Consider the following 15529-nt stretch of genomic DNA (forward strand, 5'->3'; position numbering starts at 1 on the left):
CTGCACTGGCTGCCGATGCACCAGAGAGCGGTCTTCAAACTACTTGGTCATGCCCACAAGACCCTCCATAAGACAGGTCCTACGATTCTCCAGGGGAAGATTGAATTTTACGGCCCCACAAGAAATCAGAGTTCACTCCAGTCTGCCCTCGCCAGAACTAAATGCATATATAAAACAAGGACCGGGGGTCGCTCATTCTCTTACCTGGCAGCAAAGAAATGGAATGAGCTCCCTCAAGACCTAAGACCTTACCACTAACTACCTCCTGTTTCGAAAAAAACTAAAAACCTTCCTCTTTCCCTTAGTGCTAACTGGCGGTAGTCTCAGTCCAGGTATAAGCGCCTTGATATCCCTTGGGATGAGTGTCGTGCTCTACAAATACTGCAAATAAATAAATAAATAAATCTTCATTAAAGCACGATTTGGAATATGGCCAGGAGAATCACATGCTCTACCTTGGAAAAAACTCGAAAACAACATATCGTGTCGGCTGTGCAAAGCAGGAAAGGAAAATATTATACATCTCCTGTGCCTCTGTCCAGAGCTAAAACACAAAAGACTAATTTCATTAAAAAGGTTATTTAATGAAAGAGCAATAAGGACTTGCAGACAAGCATTTATTCGATGTCTTTGCCCAGATGATGTATCCATTAATTCTGCTTTCACAAAATTTTCAACAATTGTATCGAAAAAATTAGAACAAAATAACAATGATCTTTATAATGACTAGATTCTCCACTAACTTTTAAACATATGAACTTGTTTTATTTAACAGTTTTAATAATGTGTGTTTATAATTTTTAAATTTGCTGCTATTTAAAAAGAACTTTTAATGAGGTATTATAATTCAAATGTACATAACTGAGCATTTACCTTTTGTAAAGATTTTAATTAATCAATTACTACTACATTGCCCTCACTTGCTGAGGTAATACCAAAAGACAATATGGACTCCCCGCATGATTACAGCACTCTCTACTGGGGAGAAATAAAACAGTCAAATAGGAAAGTAACAGAAAACATTTGCTGTTTTAACATGCTTTGAAATAAGTGGACTATAATCGGGAAATGTCTTATTGTAGTTGTGTGTAGTTTATTAATCCAACATGCTTCAGTTATGGATTAACTTTTTTATGTTGTGTCTGTTTAATTGTGAGTCCTAATAGCAGATATATTAACTTAAACTTCTAATACAATTTTGTTAACGATATTAGACCTCCTTTATGCTAAATCTGTTAGATCACCATTCTAAAACATTGTGTACGTATAAAATTAAAAATCACACGTCAGGAAAATACACAACAATCAAATACATCCTCTCATAGCTGTGGAGTTTCAAAACTTCCATTGTCTCAGTACAACTTTTTTTGTTCTCAGAAATTGATTGAATTACTTTGAGTTTCCACACTGTAATGTTTTCAATGCATCCCCTTGTATAATAATATAATTCGTGCTGCATATCTTTCAATGGTAAGTATTGTTCCTCCTATAACCTATTCATATGTTTTATATTTTATAATTTCTGTATGTTTTATGTTGTAGCTGCGGTTCCCATACTTAAAAGAACCTGGCAATATACTCAGATTGTATTAAGCTGATATAGTGATTGCATTTCTGACTTTATTGACAATTTTCAAAGAATTCAAAGATTACTTCTGCTAACCTGTGACTGTCCCAGATTTGCTCAAGTTTTTACACGGGCAAACTTTTCACATATAGACACGTTATTCTGAAAATGTCAAATTTTACTTATTTATTTATTTATGTATCTCTAAAGGGAACGTAATATTTCCTGTGGAGATGAGATGAGATTTCTTGTACACGCCTGCCAATTTTGGGATGTTCCCTTCCCTTTCCACCCGGAAAACCTATTCAATATTCAGGAAGGGGAGCTACCAGCATAGCACTTTTAAAAAGGTTGTGATTAGCAGAAACCCATACCTTTGTGGATGGTCACTGTCTTATGCAGGTGTGTCTTCAAAGACTAGCCCACCAACAAACCCCTGTAAATGAATTAGTTGATGCAGAAATTCTAGCACACTGGCTTGCTGGAAATTGTCTGCAATAACAAATATATTTACTTGTGCGAAATCACATACTGTGAACCTGTAATGAGGATTTGCACTCATAAATCAACCTGTTAGCACGCCAAAGCACAACTTAGGTGCACAATTACATTGTGTATTGGGCCCTGTGCTACTAGATCACACTAGATCACCTTCTCCATCAGACCAAATCTCATTGGTTTAGTATTTCAAAGAACATTTGTTCTGCTCTATTTATTCAAGGTTTTGGTTTTCTTATCCTAGGAAGCTTGCATTTAGAATTCGATTCCATGCACTCTGATCTGATGTGGCCATAGCTAACTCTAATGACTGCATGCTCACTACTTTTTGTTTCTATAAAATATCTCTTCCTTTCTAGATCCGCTGGAGAAGTTGTGATAGGTCCCTGGCCTCTTCTGTTCTGCCGTCTCGCTCAAACCAACCGACTATCTTTGACAGCTCAGATTCACATTTCTTTCCATACTTTGTTTCTCTAGACATTTTGAAGCCCTTTGCAAATACATTGACTGCATCATTTAGCAAATGTTTCTTATAGAGTAGAAATTGCCCGAAGTTGGCATAAAAAGCTTGTTGACATTTTTCACTGGCAATAGGGAGTTCCCTCTCTAGATTATCATATATCTCTTGCTGGTAGGTCTGTTGGTTATTCGCTCCATACATTTCTGCTAAGCCAATTTTTGCATAAATACAAAGTGGAGCCAATTGAATGGCACGTTTGAAAGCCTGGATCCCTGCTGCTATAACATTTTTTGATGGCAAAATTTGTGCATGTATATTCCATATTAGTTGTTTCTGGTAGAAGTAGCCCAGGTCTCTATGAAGAAGAGAATAATCTCTGTTAATGGAAATGGCTTGCTCTAGAATGTCATGGTATCTTTTAAAGTTTTTTGGTAGGAAAACGTATGCCACATTCCTCAGGACCTCAGGATCGCGACTGTTCTGCACCACATCTTCTGCATGTTCTTGTGCTTGACCTAAGTCTGAATGCTTAAGCAGTATAGCCAGGTAGGCCTTACACTCATAATTGATTGGCTCTTGGTGGATGACTTCCTCAAGTTTGGAAATTGCTTCTTCTTTCAATTCTCTGCCTGCACCATAGCGTGTGGCCACTGCATAAAGTGCAATAGCCAGCCCAGCACAGAATTCCACATTTTTGGGGTCTTCTGACAATGCTGCCTGGAAACAGCTTGCTGCCCGCTCTCCGTATCGAAAACCAATTGCTATTAGGGACCAACCAATCATTACACTAATATCAGGAATAGTTGGTGTAGATTGAGAGGGATGAGAAAGAAACTGACTGATCATGTCAGATCTATCCAGGTACTGCTCCGCCATTTCATAGTTACACAAATGATAGTAGATCCAGGCGTAGTTACCAGAGATGACCAACTTAGTCCCTATCATGTTGATTTGTTGACCTTCTCCCAAAAGCTCTTCGGCAGTCCTAAGACTTTCAAGGGCCTCCTGGTATCTTCCTTCCCGCTGATGTATATAGGCCTGGAGTGCGTAAAAGGTGGAATGGTTGTTGTAAGGCGTGTGTTGAATTCTGATGTTGAGAACTTGCTTCACGTGTCCTATATCAGTTTTGTCTTGCTCCTCAAGACTCCAGGTGAAGTGACACTGAAGCTTCTCCAGTCTCTCCTTCAAAGGCATGGTACTGCAATGAAAAATCATGGAGATTATGTTATACAACAGTCAGCTGGACTTGACAGCTTTGCAGTGCGTCACTTCATTTTCACAACCTGTGTGTCATATTCGTTTTGGCTTCAAGTATGTGAATGTTACTGTGTGTATGAGAGTGGGTGTTAAGAAGAAGGCTGGTTTCAGTTGCTTGGGGCAGTGGCAGGTGGGGAATTTTTAAACGAATGTAGGGGGGGCAAACAAATGACACAGTTGTATGTTTCTAGTGAGGGACATCAGATAAAGCGAATATGGCTTGGGGCACTCTACCTGAGAAAATGTTAGAACAAAGAAAAATATTAGCCAAATTGTGCATTTTACTTCACAACTACACAAATAAATTGACTAAACATGTGATTTCCAGGCAATAATAATATAACGTGAATGGAATATTCCAAACAATCAAGAAAACTCAACTCTATTCAGAGTGTTTGGAGGTTTACTTCCATGGGAGAGAAAAACATTGGTCCCAGTTAGAGTCTTTCACTACATGGTATCCCAAACACAGAGACCAAAACATAATGTGTATTTGCCAGTTCTTAAAATATATGAAGAATGAATGAACGAACGACATGTCATGTATATTCAGCGCACAGAAAAAAGTTACTTCTGGAAGAAAGTGTCTTCATGCTACGTTTCATGCAGCCTCATACATCCTTTTTTCCTACCCTGCCTACCCCTTGTACATCACCAGTCACATAGTTAAGTGATATTGCTCTCTATTGAGGGTGTTAACATTAAGTTAGAGGGTGGAAACTGTTTGTGAAACAATTATGGTCTGGAGTAAAGGGGGGATGTTGAGGAGAAATAATAGTTGTGTGGTGGTGACATCTGGCAGTAGGAGGAGACTTGTTCAAGTGAGCCCCAGTTTCCCCCACTGCAGTCATACATGCTTCATGTCTTTTTTAAGGCATTATCTTTATACAGATTGCAGACAAAGAACAGGAGTTAATGCAAGGCATCCAATTGACTTAGGACTTCAATATTACTCTACTTGAAAGGGGAAAGATGGAAAAATTAAGTTACACAGAGCATGGAAATATGGGGTTTATACATGATAGTATCCCTCGGATTAGACATTTTTTAGAGGCTCAGGAACCTAGGACTTAAATAGCAAACAAGCGACGTATGTCTATAGCTTTATGTTTACATATGATGAGACAGAAATTGTAATCACAAATTTCACTTTTTGATAAAGTTTGATTCCTGACAAGCCACATATATGCCAAATGAGTCAGTGTTTAATGAAGATGGTTCCTGCTCAGTGTGAATTCCAGATACACTGGTGCCATTTTTACATTCTAACCCGTCTGAACACCTATTCATATTTTGGTCCCTACAGAGACACTGATTAGTTTTCAACATCTTACATTCAAAAGACGCCTCTCATACAGGTGAGTAAAAATGTGAAACCCCACATGACTGTAAGCAGACTTACATCTTCATACAGTTTGCTGTTGAATAGTAGGTGAAAAATGATGGACTGGAATGAGGACCGAGTGACTGACAATGGATATTTGCAAGCATTCCTACGTCACCTTTGTGCTTTCTTCAGTGTGATATACAAAGTGCTACAGCTATGCAGGGGCGTGTATCCTATGCTCCTTGTGCAACTGAACTCAATCTATACCTCACTGAAGAGGTGCATCTAGGATACTGGAGTAATGTTACTTGTGCTGTTGTTCAGAAGGAATATGGGCTGGCATTTTGGACTGGCCTGTTCTATTGGAGCATGATCAATGTTAATTTGCACACAAGCAGTCCCAGTCTGAAGAGTTTCCCCTCAAATTGTAATTAACTCAAACTTAAGAATTAGGGCATTAGAAGTGACCATGTAGCATCCTAATCACTTCACACTGGGGGTCTGATTTAGAACCCTGGCAAGCCATAAGAATGTGCTGAAGTTGGGTCATCAGAAATGTTTACTACTCTGACACATTTCCTCCCCCTCTGCACCACCATCTTAGCCATGGTGGTTGTGCTGAGATTGCAATTAGAGTGATTAGTCAGAGAACGATAGCAACTTTATGTCTTCTGACAACTCAGACAGCCTCCGTGGCATTGACACTGGACCAATAGAGAGCAGAAATAAAGCAGACATCATCAACCTGCCATAAAGGTAAGTGAGGGGCCACAGTAAATAGATAGAAGAAGGTGCTTTCATTGGATCAGGACACAGGAAAATGTTTTCATCCATGTGTAGAATGCAGCTGAAGGTTATTGGCTCATTTATAGTACAATGCAGACTCAACAGCCACTGGGATATAGACCCTTCATCTTCCACTATCACAGAACCCGTCATGTGTCTCTTCCTCCGTTGTTTCAAATTCCTGACATTTTTTCTTAAGGTTCTGTCTGATTAGGACTGTGGAGGATCCTTGGTACTAAGTCAGTTCAATCATTACAAAGATGCACTAGCTAAGCAGCCTGGGAGATGTTGGGGATAGGGGGGAGGAGAGTCATAAATCCAGAGAATGTTAACTTCCAATTTGAAGGGTGAGGTAGAGTGCAGCTAGTCTGATGGGTGTTGTGGAGTAGATTTGAGGAAAAATTGAAAGAGGACAGGGATTGGATTGTGAAAGGATGAGTAAAAGGTACTGAAGAGAGTTGATTCTGATATGTGATAAAGAATAACGGGGGAGGAAGTCTGGGAGGAGGTGTCTGAGAAATGATTGATGAAAAACAGAGGGTGAGTTTCTCACAGATCTTGCTGGCATACTCACTCCCTCTGAGTCACTCCGAGTATGATGTCTTAGCCCTCATCCTTCATCAACGTCCTCTCTGGAGATGCTCTCTCACCCCTACTCACAATTGTCAATGCCTTCTGCACACAAGGCATATTTCTGGCTCTCCAGACATACCAGACCCTCTTCCTTTTAAGGAAATCTTCACTATACCCTGAAGACCCCGCCAGCCTATGGCATATTACTAACCTACCCTTCATCATCATTGCAAAAGCAGTCTATGTTCAACTCCATGATCATATCAACACCTACTGACCCTCTGCACAGCTACCAATCCTACTTCAGATAACACTGCAGCACAGAGATAGATACATTTCATATCAGAAACGTTCTGCAGATGTCAGAGAAAGATAACCCCTGCCCACTCAAATTGCTCACTGTCTCAGCCACCTTTCATCCCTTAGGGCATGTGTGTGCACAAAATATGTGCACAGATTGATTTCAGGGGTGCAACAGGGTGTCCTTTGGACACCCCTGCACCCTGGAAATCGCATTCTCAATTTGTGATTCGCTAATTGCGAATCGCAAATTGAGAATGTCTTCCCATTCATTCCTATGGACCTTTAGGCCCTTAGGAATGAATGGGGAGGTATTCCTTAATTGCGATTGGCAATTTGCGAGTCGCAATTAAGGAATAATAAGAAATCGCAATTTATTTAGCAATTTCTTCATGCATAGCCATTTGCGAATCCTTATTTTTCGCTAATAAGGAATCACAAATGGCAATGTTGATGCGTGTGGGCCAATAACAAATCGCAATTTATTTAGCAATTTCTTCATGCATAGCCATTTGCGATTCCTTATTAGCGATTCCTTATTTTTCGCTAATAAGGAATCGCAAATGGCAATGTTGATGCATGTGGGCCTTAGTGAATACATGAATGCTAGCATGTTTTGTCCATTGGTGATTGTCCTAAAAGTGTTGTCAGGGCTAGAAAAGATATAAACAAATCTTTTTGAACTATATCTTCAAATGTTATGTTTTGACTCTTTGTAGAGTCCACATCTCACTCTGGAGGGTATACAGTCATTAAATGAGAAGGCACTGGGCTGGCCAAGTCTGAGGTCTAGGTAATGGCCATGTATTCAGTTCATTATGAAATCCAGGGACTGAGGAGATGGCTCTGATGTACACTTTGGTGGGGTGTGAGGTACGAGAGGGTGTCGTCACGGCTCTGACTCTGTGGGTGCACAGCATGTCAGTGAGTAGAAGGCCGGTTGAAGATAGATTTGTGATCAGGGATTGGAAATTGATGCAGCTGTTAAAATAAGAGAGACTTGATTGTGCAAGACTTTATAATTGTTTGTGAAGAACGTGAAGATAGTGTGTTTGTGTTTGACTCCTGAGCATCCCTAACTAATGTGGTAAAAGTTCCCAGGTACAACCGTACTCACATTTTTAACAGTTCTTGTTTGCTTTACTGTAATATGGACATGTTTCAGACAAAAATGTTGGATGTGTTATTGTTTGTTTTTGCTTTGGTCCAGCAAGGAATTACAGTGGGCACTCTTACAGGGTACCTGTCGGCCCCTTCAGCTCCTTACAGATGAAACTCTCCATTGACTTCTGAGCACTGCTGACTTCATGCGTGTCTTCCACTGTGAGACAACATTAACAAGCATTTGCAATGCAATAGGTCTCATGTTTGTGAGAGTTAGTGCTATTGCTATTGTAAATAAAAATGTATTTTAGGGGCGTGGCCAAGATGGCGGAGTAGGAAGACGCTTCTGCCCGAGGCTCCCGAACCCGGCCAGGCACCAGCCCATAGAAACAGCTTGTTCTCCCCCCGCTGGTGCTGGACAGCGACGGGAGAGGTGACAGAATCCGCCGAGCTGAACCCGGAGCTGGAATTGGCCCCGGAAACACCCCGGACACAGCGGACAGGTGCGGTGTAGAGCGGGCCCCGGAGTCGGGAGCGGCGAGGGTCTGCAGACGGGATACGGCCAAGAGCGTGGCGGGACCCTGGGACGGAGAGGTCCTCTTGCTGAGACGCTCTGTGAGGAGGAGAAGTGGTCCGGGACCCGTGGATGCAGCTGGGGACAGCCCGAGAGCCTACGGGAGGCCTCCCCCCTGGAAGTCGGACACGACCCAACTCGAGGCCGCGGCTGCGGCCTACACCAGAGGGGAATCAACAGGAGTGCGAGGAAGCGACGACGATGTGAAGGGAGAGACTGATGGGCCACTGCAGCTGATCTTGGGGCCGGAACTGACCCAGGAGACACCCCGGACACATCTATCCAGGTGCGGTGTGCGGCGAGCTCCGGGGCCGGGAACGGCGTGAGACCGGAGCCGAGATACAGCCGAGAGCGACGTGGGAACCCGGAGTGGTGCCGCCCTCTGCCAGTAGTGCTCCGAGAGGTGAAGAGGTGGCTCTGGAGACGCGGAAGCGGACCGGGACCCCCCGGAAGACACCTTGCGACCTGGCGGGAAGTGCCACTCCAGGAGGCCGGTAGCAGTCTAAATCGAGGCCGCGGCTGCGGCCTACAGCAGGAGAGACCGGCTGGGAGGCTGGGATTCGGCGACAAAGTAGAGCCGGGTCATACGGCACGAAGGTAGGAGCCCGGACTCTCTTAATAGCCGCTGCAGAGCCAGAGGGCAGCTAGGACTACCGGGCATCGAGAGGCAGTGCCTGGGGACCTATAGGCACGCTGAAGAGGGCGCCACCCGGTAGAGCCCGAGAGATGACAAAGCACCAAGGGGCCACTACCGGATACCTCCCGCAACAGACAGGGCCAGAGAGCTCATAAGTAGCCCCCCCCCCCCCCCCGGAGCAAAGAACGGGGGTAGAACAAGGGACCTGAAGAAGACGCTGCCTAAGAGAACCACCGGAGTCAGGAGGGGATAGCACGTGGAGATATAGCGCTGGGGAACACACAGACCGCCTCGCAGCGGAGCCCCGGTGGACCCACGTACTGTGAAGGCCCAGCGGAACAGGGGGCCGAAGGGACCTCCCTCGGACATAGCGGAGGAGGAGGGGTTACACGGAGATTCCTCCACACCTGGGACTCACAGCGAGGAAGGTTGGACAACCCGGGGGCAACGAAATAGCCAGAGCAACCTAGCGGCCCCAGCAAAGACTGAAGTACGAACGCGGCTGCGGCCTAGTAGAGTGGAGGACAGAGCGGATCGGCACGGCTGGAGCACACCGGTTCCGATTGGGACGAAGGGAGCAGAGCGGACGCCTTCAGAGGTGCATTTGTCCTGCGGACTGAATTCTTAGGTGGCACAGGAGAGGTGTAGTAGCCCTGCAGCCGGGAAGGTGGGACAGAAAGGCAATAAGAGGGGGGAACGTACGCTCCCTGAGATGCTCAGCAGAAATCAAACCAGAGGAGAAAGGACTCAGTCTTCGCCGAGCTCTGCGGGAGGCACACAATCAGCAGGTGGCGGGGAGCCTCCGGTCACCAGGTCCTTCTTGGAATCCCTTTTTGGCACTCTTAGGGACGATTTTCAGGCACTGAAACAGGAGGTGGCAGGAGAAGTGCGCGAGGTGCGTAGAGAAGTGGACGGCCTGGGGGAGAGAGTGGCCACGGTGGAAAGCACTACGCAGCGGCAAGACGAGGAACTTGTGCAATTACAACAAGAAGTACTGCGCCTTAGAGACCAACAATTGGATCTTCAAGCACACAATGAAGACTTGGAAAATAGGTCTCGGCGAAACAACATAAGGGTTCGAGGAATTCCATCAACGGAGGAGGGCACAGATGTGGCTGGCTATTTACGGGACCTATTCAGAGACATATTGGGAGAAGCTGCGGACTTCCCCATACGAATTGATAGAGCGCACAGAGTGGGACCCCCGAGGCGCACATCGGCCCCGCCACCGGACATTCTGGCCTTTCTCCCGGACTTCCCGTTGAAGGAACGGATTATGGCCGAGGCACGGAAGAAGCAATCGCTAGCTTTTCGTGGTCATCCTGTGGCGCTATATCAGGACCTGTCCGCTATCACTCTTCAGAAATGTAAAGCATTTAAAATAGTGACGGATTTTCTGAGAGAGCACGAAACAGCCTACTCATGGGGCCACCCTTTCCGCCTCATCTTCAAATGGAACGGCACGATGCACCAACTGCGATCGCTACAGGAGACATGCGAAGTACTAGGGGTCACCGCGGAGGAGGAAGATTCCGCCACACCACGACGATGGCGCGCCACCGGAGACGGCTGGCATAGGGTGTCGAGGCACAGACCGTCGGCTGCGTCCCAGAGACCGGACTCGCCCACCATCAGGGCCGACATGGCTAGCGCCATTCTGGAAGCGTCCAGAGACTCAGCTGCTAATGGTGACATCGCGCTGACAGCGTGAGATTGCTCCGGGGGGAGAACGGCATAGCATTGCTGTTGTTGCAGGCTTGGGGGCGGGAGGGGGGAGGGAGCTGAGGGGAGAAGTACGTGGCCGGACGTCCACTCAGGTACTATACCACAGACTTGTCCACTTGGGGCATGACTGGGACTATAAGTTTTGGGGTTTCGGAGGATTGGGGAGGGGAGGAGAAGGGGGAGTTTGGTGGGGTGGTTGGAGGGGAGGGAGGGGGTTTCTTGAGGAGTTGCAGGGAGGTGGGGTTGGAAGTTGGTTGTGGGAAGGGGAGGGGGGGTCCGTCCAGTGCTCTTGGTACATTCACGCTGCCCCAACGAGGGCATCCATGTCCGTTTTGCCCACGAACTATCACTCACTGATACTGACCCATTGCTTCTACCACATTGGTTCACACACTTATGGCGACCCTTAAAGTAGTGACCCTTAATGTCAAAGGGCTCAACAACCCAGTTAAGAGGAGGGCGGTCCTGTCCCTGTTGGAGGGCACGCAAGCGGATATCTGTCTCCTACAGGAGACTCACTTACTAATGCGTGATTGCCATAGGATGCGATCGCGCAAGTTCCCCACACAGTTCTTTTCCTCGAACACTTCTAAAACAGCAGGAGTGGCAGTCCTGGTATCTGGGTCCTTCAGGGGGGAGATTCTACACAAATTCGCAGAGCAAAAGGGGAGACTTTTGGCATATAGATTCAAATTGGGGACCCTGGTGTTCACCATTGGGACGATATACAGCCCGAACGAGCATCAGGAACGCTTCCTTAACTCTGCACTGGATATAACAGCGTCCCCAGTCAGACACATCATTTTAGGTGGAGACCTGAACATGGTGCTCGATTCATCTATGGACAGATCAACGCAACGTTACCCACAGACTGGGGAACTGTCGCAGGCAGGGAAGACCCAATTGGCGGACCTGGATCTCCACGATCTTTGGCGCCGACTTCACCCCACAGATAGGGACTACTCTTACTACTCACATGCACAAGACATACGCAAGACTAGACCATATTCTAGTCACCGGACCGGTTCGCGACCTGGCTACGGCGTCTGAGATTGGAGTCCTTTCTCTGTCAGACCACGCGCCGGTCTCGGGGGTCTTTACTCTACCACCGGTTCAGGCTCCTCGCGGGGTATGGCGTCTTAGAGACACTCTCTTGCACAAAAAAACAGTGGTGAAACACATTATGGAGTCGATAAGGGAATACCAGTCTCACAACGACACCGCTGACACCTCGCTGGCGATTCAGTGGGCAGCACTTAAGGCAGTCCTGAGAGGAGAATTCATTGCAATCTCGTCGGCAGAGCATAGGGAACGGCGACAAAAGCGAGACGAACTCACGCAAAAGGTCCGGGAACTTGAACAGGTACATCACCACACAGGGGCCCCCAGGATCTGGAGGCAACTGAAGGCAGCAAGGAAACTACTGTCGGCTTTAGACATGGACAGAGCGGAATATGCGGCGCTACGTCTGAAGCACGCATATTATACGGGAGGCGATAGGTGTGGTCGACTCTTAGCGAACAAACTCAGGGTGGCACACCAACGTCACCGGGTACAAGAGATTATGGTTAGGGATGGAGTGACGGTTACAGACGATGCCCAGATAGCTGAGGCCTTCCGCCGATTCTATGCCGAGTTGTACGCAGGGGACCATCCAGCGACGCGGGAAACAGAGGATTATCTGAATGAGGTCACCCTTTCGTCTCTGGCACCGGCGCAAGCAGAGTATTTAGAAAGAGAGATTCGAGTCGAGGAGGTGATTGCAGCCATCTCCAGACTCAAGCAAGGGAAGGCCCCAGGCCCAGACGGCTACACCACACTCTTTTATAGAACGTTCAGTACCACGCTGGCACCCATTCTCGCTAGACTTTTTAACTCGTTTTCAACCCCGGGAGCTATTTCGCCTGATCTCTTACAAGCCACAGTGTCGGTCATACCCAAACCGGGGAAAGACCGGACCCAATGTAGTTCGTATCGACCGATCTCCCTCCTAAATGAATCACTGACAGAATTTCGACTACAGAAATATCGACCTACAAGAATATCGAGTCAACAATAGCGAGGGCAAAAATATCGACATCCTATCTACAACATGGTAAGTACAAAAATATCGAAAATAATATATTGATGTCAAAAATATCGATGTTAAAAATATCGTTTTTTTTTTAAATATATAAATGTAAAATTAAGTCTATTAGACTAATAAATAAAATAAACATATTTAAAATGATCTAATAATGTTTAAAAGTAATAAATAATACATATATATTAAGAATACATTAATTAAATATATACAGTAAATATGTAATATATATGCACTGAACAATAAGTATTAATAATTATTTTACGAATTTATAAATTAATGAAATATATTCTAATTTACTAACACATTTACAAACATAAAAGAGTAACATAAATAAAATGTAAGTCATATAAAAAATAAAATAAACATTTGATATTTTAACAATTAATTAAATAAAACGTTGGATAGCGTAAGGGTAAAAATTTCTATTCCTACTCCAGAGAGTGCAACAGTAGGGAAAACTGACCCTGAACTCAAAAAACACCCCTTTACCCAAGAACTGAAACTGACCCTGAACCCTAAAAAAAACCCTTTACCCAAAAACTGAAAACTGACCCTGAACCCAAAAAATACCCCTTTACCCAAAAACTGAAAACTGACCCTGATCCAAAAAATACCCCTTTACCCAAGAACTGAAAACTGACCCTGAACCCTAAAAATAACCCTTTACCCAAAAACTGAAAACTGACCCTAAACCCTCAAAATGCCCCTTTACCCAAAAACTGAAAACTGACCCTGAACCCTAAAAATACCCCTTTACCCAAGAACTGAAAACTGACCCAGAACCCTAAAAATACCCCTTAACCCAAAAACTGAAAACTGACCCTGAACCCAAAAAATACCCCTTCACTCAAAAACTGAAAACTGACCCTGAACCCAAAAAATACCCCTTTACCCAAGAACTGAAAACTGACCCTCAACCCAAATAATACCCCTTTACCCAAGAACTGAAAACTGACCCTCAACCCTAAAAATACCCCTTTACCCAAAAACTGAAAACTGACCCTGAACCCTAAAAAATACCCCTTTACCCAAAAACTGAAAACTGACCCTAAACCCTCAAAATACCCCTTTACCCAAAAACTGAAAACTGACCCTGAACACTAAAAATACCCCTTTACCCAAAAACCCAAAACTGACCCTAAACCCTAAAAATACTCCTTTACCCAAACTTAATTAATATTATTTAATTAGCAATTCATTATTAATGAACAATAACAAACAAAGTAAATATATTAGCACATTAGCTGTAATTAATATAATTTAATCATTAATATTATTTTCCCCCAATTAATTAATTAACAGTAACAAAAAATTATATATAAATAAATTACTCTAATTAATGTAACTAATTAATATTATTTAATTAGCAATTAATTATTAATGAACAATAACAAACAAAGTAAATATATTAGCACATTAGCTGTAATTAATATAATTTAATAATTAATATTATTTTCCCCCAATTAATTAATTAACAGTAACTAAAAATTATATATAAATAAATTACTCTAATTAATGTAACTAAATAATATTATTTAATTACCAATTAATTAATAATGTTAAATATGTACAAAATTATAATAATTAATTAACTAATTAATATTAATTACTTCCCAATAAATTAAATATAAATTTTTAAAAACATATATTAATTAATTAATTATTATTAAATTACTCCCCACCCCATTCCCCTATAAACCCACATCCCGCTACAGAAAATATATATCAATTAATCAATTAATTTTTTTCCAAATTAATCAATATTAATTAGCAAATAATTATAATTAATTAATTAATCCTACTAATTATTAATCAACTTACCATAATTAAATTACTTCCCACCCTATTCCCCTATAAACCCACAACCCGCTACAGAACATATATAGCAAATAATAAATTAATTAAAATTATTTTCCTATTATTTTCACATAATTACCAATTAATTATAATTTATTAATAAATCCTACTAATTACTAATCAATTTACCATAATTAAATTACTTCCCACCCTATTCCCCTATAAACCCACAACCCGCTCCGGTACAAAAACATAAAATTTACTTATAAATGTATTTATTATTATATTAAATTTATACACATATAATAGTAATTTTTATAAATACTTAAATTAAACATATAACACATACATAATAAAAAACTATACAATAATACAAATATCGATATTAGTGTCATCGAAATTAGTAACATCGATATATATGCTATCGATATTACTAACTTCGATATTACTTACATCGATATTAAGTATTTCGATATTACTTACCTTGGGTCGATATTCTGTCCTACGATATTCTTGCCTTCGATATTATGCACCTTCGATATTTCAGACTCGATATTATGGTAGGTCGATATTTCCTACTCGATATTTTGACTGTCTACCCTCCTAAATGTCGACCTCAAACTGTACACGGGGATTCTTGCAGCTAGACTGGCGCTCCACTTGCCGGGACTAGTGGAACCGGACCAGGCCGGCTTTGTGCCTGGTAGGCAAACGGTGGATAACACCAAACGAGTGGTACACATCTTGGAGAAGGCCTCCCGGATTCCTGGGGAGAGAATGCTGTTATCAGTCGATGCTGAGAAGGCATTTGACCAGGTGCACTGGCCTTATTTAGAAC

At 43.3% G+C, this 15529-nt stretch overlaps 1 protein-coding gene across 1 annotated transcript in view; it reads right to left on the bottom strand.

Moving 5' to 3' along the window:
* Positions 1-1071: 1071 nt before the first annotated feature.
* The window catches only part of LOC147734802 (interferon-induced protein with tetratricopeptide repeats 5-like), a 48656-nt gene continuing 34198 nt past the window's right edge, over positions 1072-15529 (bottom strand). Inside the window, exon 2 of the mRNA XM_086953073.1 lies at positions 1072-3723. Within this exon, the coding sequence (XP_086809199.1) occupies positions 2421-3719 (1299 nt within the window). The 5' untranslated portion in view covers positions 3720-3723 and the 3' untranslated portion in view covers positions 1072-2420. The remainder of the gene's footprint in view (positions 3724-15529) is intronic.

This window comes from Lissotriton vulgaris, chromosome 1_2 (genome assembly GCF_964263255.1).
Source record: "Lissotriton vulgaris chromosome 1_2, aLisVul1.2, whole genome shotgun sequence".
Taxonomy (NCBI): domain Eukaryota; kingdom Metazoa; phylum Chordata; class Amphibia; order Caudata; family Salamandridae; genus Lissotriton; species Lissotriton vulgaris.